This window comes from Populus trichocarpa, chromosome 5, assembly GCF_000002775.5.
Source record: "Populus trichocarpa isolate Nisqually-1 chromosome 5, P.trichocarpa_v4.1, whole genome shotgun sequence".
Classification (NCBI taxonomy): domain Eukaryota; kingdom Viridiplantae; phylum Streptophyta; class Magnoliopsida; order Malpighiales; family Salicaceae; genus Populus; species Populus trichocarpa.
In genome coordinates this window covers 24,676,212-24,682,615 of record NC_037289.2, presented here as the reverse complement: position 1 = coordinate 24,682,615, position 6,404 = coordinate 24,676,212, and the positions used below count along the sequence as shown (strand labels likewise).

General features: G+C 35.5%; 1 protein-coding gene across 1 annotated transcript; it reads left to right on the top strand.

Moving 5' to 3' along the window:
• The first annotated feature begins 1,765 nt into the window (after window positions 1-1,765).
• On the top strand, window positions 1,766-2,920 carry LOC112327490 (uncharacterized). The gene is made up of 2 exons (XM_024600735.2): window positions 1,766-2,526; window positions 2,638-2,920. The coding sequence occupies exons 1-2, from the start codon at window positions 2,041-2,043 to the stop codon at window positions 2,701-2,703; spliced, it is 552 nt and encodes a 183-aa protein (XP_024456503.1). The 5' UTR covers window positions 1,766-2,040; the 3' UTR covers window positions 2,704-2,920.
• The last annotated feature ends 3,484 nt before the right edge of the window (window positions 2,921-6,404 follow it).

The window sequence follows — 6,404 nt, the reverse complement described above, 5'->3', positions numbered from 1 at the left end:
ACAGCATATCCCCAGTTATATGTAGGGATATCATCGAAATTTTCTAGGGGCGTCAGACAAAGCAAATGAACATACCTCTCTATGAGGTCAGTGAATAATACACCACCAAACAAATAGAGTATTTATGTTCTGGCATACCTGCAAACAAATTAAAATCATCATAATAATTAACGCAGTCATAACAAATAATCAACATATTTAAATCATAATTGATTTTGTACCTCCATAAGACCTCTCCATCACTATTATTTGGTGATGTCGAAAATGTCTCATTAATCCACTTAAGACATATGCTACCCCCCTTCAATTTAGAAAAAAACAAAAAGGGTGTTAATCCAAACGATTGCTTGCATAATGCAATCCTATTATGAACACCAATAGATTTAATTGTTTGTCCATCAATAGGCAATCCAAGCAAAACTGCCACATCTTGTAGTGTATGTTTCATCTCTCCATGCCTAAAATGGAACGTGTGTGCCTCACTTATCCATCGCTCAATTAGTGCATGGATCAAGTCATGGTCAAGCTTGATGTGGTTGAAATAACTGACATACAAAAAATCAATTTGGACCACATATGGCTGAACTCGCTCATATAATCACACCCACCTATGTGTACGATAATAAATAATGGTCTCTTCTTATGTAAAAAATTCAATTATAATTGCACCAAAATATAACATTTAATGATAATTAAATTGAACCTAAATTGAAAATATATTAAAATAAAATATATTTATAATGGCAGTAAATATATCCTCTAATCGATGTTGATTCTGCAACCGCGGGATAGAAGTGTCGATTGGTTTGGTAGGCATGTATTATGACTCCTGCTATACATAAATATCATAGGCATGCTCTCCATGCTCATAGTAATGCTCACCTGATCATCGTGTAAATGTGAATGCTCAACATGAACAGACAATCTACAAGCTCGAGTGCATGGAATTCTGTGTAATGGATGTTCAACATAAGTAGACGATCATCTATCCTTCACAGCAAATCATTCGACAATAAATTATTTTTACCTTTATTAACTAAATTTGAAGGACTAGCAGAAGTTGAGACACGCACAGATTTTGATCGACAACTCATATACAATATCATCATGTTCAAACTATTTTGAATGAAAGAATCAATCATTGTCTTAAAACTACAATCATACACAATCGGTACAGGATAATATTGTTGTTCACTAATTTGACACCTTCAAGTTATTTCAACATCAATATCATTATAATTCTACCTAAGTTCGTGACAAATAATTTCTTTAATTTTTACATATGATATATCTAAATTACCAGTTAAGATCAAATTGCTCTTGTTATTTTGCGTGATACTATTATTTACTTTAAGGAACAATATTGCCACCATAACTTAACGGATTCGACCGAGTTTAATACTATGGTTAAGAATTTCCTAATGATGAACCTGCAAACGACAAAATCTTTGAGATCTCGAGTTATTGCGAAATCTCTTCACCTTTCTGGTCCATAGCGCCCCCAGCTTTCATTTGGCCCATCTCTATTGACTTATTGCACGAACTAGTAATTGGACCTGGGTTATGGTTCATGGATTTGAGGCACCAAGCCTATTTATATATAAATATCCAACGGTTAGGACTTGTGAATTATTATTATTATTTTAGGATTTAATTCACTCCAAAGCCTACCTTTATATGATTCAAGGCCAATCGAAGCTTCTGGGGACCAAAAAACAATTACAAACTTGGATATTTATATAATAATACAAACAGGCCCTAAACATGCCTGGCCACCTTTGCAAAACAGGAAGCTAAAATTGCTTGGCCACCTTTGCAAAGCAAGAAAATACTTAATTCGAAGCAATGGCGGTACAAACCCTAAAATTGACTGGAGTGATTACATCATGTATACGTATACGTAACAGCTACTAAATAAGAAATCTGCAAGCCCTAAATATTACAGGAGGACTTAAACCTTACACTAGTTAATTAGAAATACGAAGCAGCATAGGACGGGCTGTTCAATGGTAGAGATCTAAGTGCTAGTGTTGGATAAACATGAACAACAGATCAAGAAGAAAGAGTCCTTCTCAAACCAGCAACCAGAAGCCCCGACAAAAACAACTAGGTTTGATTAAAGAAGAATACAAAATGCAGCAGCAGCAGCAATCATTGCAGGAGCATCATGACCTGCAATATCCAACACAGGGTCAGCAAAATCCTGCGGCTATCTTTGACGAACCACCACAGCAATTACTACCGAATCATCCCCTGTTGTCACAACAATATCTAGGACACCATGTATATGGCCGTGACCAGCAGAATTATTTTTATCCGTCAATAACAGCAGAACAAGTTCGTGCTTGGACTGATTACCAGGAATTTCTGTGTAGACAACAACGGGAAAAGAAACTACAAAGTCTAATGTCTTTCTTATATTCTGAAAACTCGTTCCTAACACCATGGAGTTGGAATCCTCAAGCTCCCCAAACAGAAGAAAAAAGGCCCATGATGTTCCAACCTGGTTCATTCTTTAGTTACCATGTCTGTATCATCTTCTCGTTAATTACAAGTCTGTAGACTAATTGCAGTTAATTTAGATCACACCGTTGTTTAATTATTCTGATGCGTTTTATTTTTATACTCCTGTTATAGATACCACCCCCGCAGGCTGAGGAGGAAGAACATTCAAGGCAGTCCCAGAGTTCCAAACAACCCTAGAATTCTGACATGGCTTGGATTCTGCCAAATCCATCTGATAACCTCTTATTTTTAATTATTTTAATTTACCTATAGAGTCCTCTTGTTTTAGGAAAATTGATTACTTGTTCTTTATTATTTGCTGAGGGGTTTCATTACAACTCATCGCTTTACTTCATTTTCAGGGCAGGCGTGTAATCCTCTTTTGCAAACACTGAATTCAGTATAATTATATTCTCCATATAAGATTGCTCTTTGTATTTTCAGTCTGGCATGTTTGCTAATCAAGATATGCTATATGCTGGGGGCACGATAAGCTTGCTTACTTTCACAATTACGAAAAAATGATGGTAAAAAAACCCACCACTTTTTTGAGTATTAAATCTTGACAAAACCATGTGGACAGATCCTTTGCACCTTGTAAAATAAAGCCATTGAAAGTAGTCGGGCGCAAGTTTTTTTCCTCTTGCAACTACTAATCTCAGAGTCGGGGATTGAAAACTCAAAATCCTGCTCTTCACAGATGCTTTTAGTAGTAATCTATCTGATGATAAAAAGCCGAGTAAATAAATAGCTAATAAAAACAAATATTCATCACTCATTGCTAACTCAAGGAAAACAGTTATGGTAAATGATTTTGGCAGATGATCTGAGCTCCCTGCATGACAGAGATCTAATGAGCATTCAGCAATGTGAGAATTCCAATTGTTATGCATTTGAAAAGCCCTAAGCTGCATCATAGGGTTCTGAGAAATATCACAACTCAAAGTTCTTCAATTAAAAAACAAAACAAACAAACATTTAACTAACTGAAAACCTACTCACCAAATCCAACAATTATTACATCCTATGATGGGTGTATTATTACATGTACCCAACTACATCATGGGAGTGCACATTCATTCACTGCATTTCAAGGCACCTCCTGCGCAAAAAGAAGACATAAAAGTGAGACATGTCTCAGGCTGTGATTTCTAATTCTGGCACGTTTAGAGGGTTTAAAGTAAGCCATCAACCCATCAGTCAAGCAGAAATCACACTTGGACAAATCTTTTATTGAATAAAGTCCATGCATCAATCACAACAATGTCTTGCTTTCGTGATACAATTAAGTAACTCAAGGACTTCGGGAATTCAGATAAGAGTCCTTGATGTATTTGTATAGAGGAAATGAGCGATTTGAAAAGGTTGAATCCTAGACTCGAGTTTCACAACTGACTTAAAGGAAAAACAGGGGGAAAGTAACAGAGTTTTCTACACCCAGTTGCAGTTCGAGAAAATAGATAAAACTGCATAACCGGAACTTGTTCAAAACCAAAAGCCTATGCATTCTCTCCAGAACACAAAAATCATGCACCTATCCACCAAGGAAAGCTAATGAAGTATATGTAAATCACTCAATGCAATCATAAACTGAAAATTCAAGACAATCCACATCACTAAAGCTGTACTACCACCCAAATTATGAGGCAGGTCAAATGGGGAGGCATTACCCTCAATACCATAAGAAATGAGAAAAAACGTATACCAGCCATCCCTAAGGACCTCAAGTTGCTACAGACAGCACAACAAAATCATTGTTACCTGCCACCAGCAAGGGATCAATGAGCTTCTACAAATAGCTCATACGGTCTATCCCAAAATCAATTACAAACCTAAGCATCCAAACAAAAAATTAGGTCTCATAACATCATAGATAGATTAAACCTGATCTCTTACATGGAAGCAACAAAAAACTCCAAGCAACACTTTCGGGTATGATATGAGACGGCCAAGGCCATCTAGACAGAGAATAACACAATTAATGCAGGAACATTTCAACAACAACTATTCATAAGAATTTATTAATGCAATCCTAACAAACAATATCAACAAATCTTGGACTTAATGACCCTACCTCTATGGGAGGACAAATGAGCAGGCACTACCCTCCATACCACATAACAACCTAGTATAAGCTATTATCAAAAACAAATAACAGATTGACTTAATCCTCAATTAAAGTTGGATATCATGTAGGTATCTAAAGCAGGAACAAACTGCCAGTTGCTCCCAAAAGCCTAGACGGATGGTAAAGGGTAAACTTATTCCTATATCAACTAGATCATAACATCTCAGTGGTAAACGCAATGGTACTTTTGTGTAGGGGGCCGCCCCATTGTGGAGGATGCTAGTGCATAGGTATCGAAGAGAGTCCAGATCTCCAATTTTTTTCAATAATCAGATTAGATATTGAAATAATAATAATGGATAGGAAACGATCATATAAAAAAAATAGATAAGGGGAGAGATACGAACAGAATCAATTATTTGGAGGAGTTATCCTTCTTGGAGAAAACGTAATCAGGTGGAGAATAGAAGAGGGCGGCAGCCATGGCTGCTGGAAAAACGCCGAACTTGGCTATAGCTGCTAGCTTCGCCACCAAAGGCTCTCCCTTCATAAAGAACGCCATTTCCTTTCTTCCTTTAGCTTTCTCTGATACACTGATTGCTTGCCCGCTTGCTGATGCTGCGTGCTTACCACGAGACGAGACCCGAGACTTATTGAATCGCCGCCTACTGCTGGGCTGGGCTTTCTCCAATCTTTTCCTTTTTTTATTCTCTAGCCCAAAAGGGATGCCGATCCAGTAGGCTAATCCATTGATCCGCTAATTCATGATTAAATTTAGTTTGGGTTAATGAATTTTTTTTTATCAAAACAATTTCAATTAAATCAGGTCCGTTTATCCGTAACTAGAATATTAGGAAAAAATTCACTACTTTGATTAGGCTTAACTCCGGAGTGTCCTTCAATACTATCAAATAACCTTTTAAATATAAAAATTTAAGTTGGTGAGAATATAAAATATAATTTATATTATTTTTTAATATATTTTTTTAAATGAAAACTCTTTATACTTGTGACTTGCACAGGCTCACACTACCTTATCTTATTAATTAGAGGAGAAAATGATGATGGTGAGATTCGAACTCATGACTGTTTGGTCGTTATAGCTCTTATACTATATCAAACAATCGTTTTAGCCTAAAAACTTAATATATTAGATGAGGCCCCAAGATATTATTTATCAATTAAAAAACTAAAACACATTGGGGATTCACTGTGCAAAATGCATTCTGAATCCCCTTATATGGCAATGCAAATAGATTATTCACAATGCGATTTTTTTTAATTTTTTTTTAATTTGGCTTGATATTAGACTAATTTATAAGTCAATTTATCGAGGGAATACGGAATTAAAAGACAAGGAATCAAAGTAAAAAATAAGTAGGGAATGGGTGGTTTTAAAAATTTTAGGCAAAATATTTATTGTTGTCCTTATACTTTTAAAATTATAGATACTAGGTCCTTTCGGTTTTCAAATTAAAGAGAAAATTCAATTTTGATCATAAATTTCATTATTCTTATTTTTTGACTCCTAGTGTGAGAGAGGTGAGAGTAAGTTGCTGAAATCCAGAGCTAGAAAGAGAAAGTATTCATTGGCATCAAATCTGGCAGCCAATATAGTTAAAATTAGTGTCAAATTGTTTCTTTTGACGAGGAGAGCTCATATTAAAGGGTTTTTTTTTTTATCTTGAAATTGCCAAGAAAAATAGATCTGATCTTGATAAGATTTTTTGTTTCAAGTTGATTTCAGGTTTTGAGATGTTTTTTTGAGTTTTTCGAGGTCATGAATGGGTTTATCATACTGTCTATGATGTTTTATAGGTGTTGTGGGTAA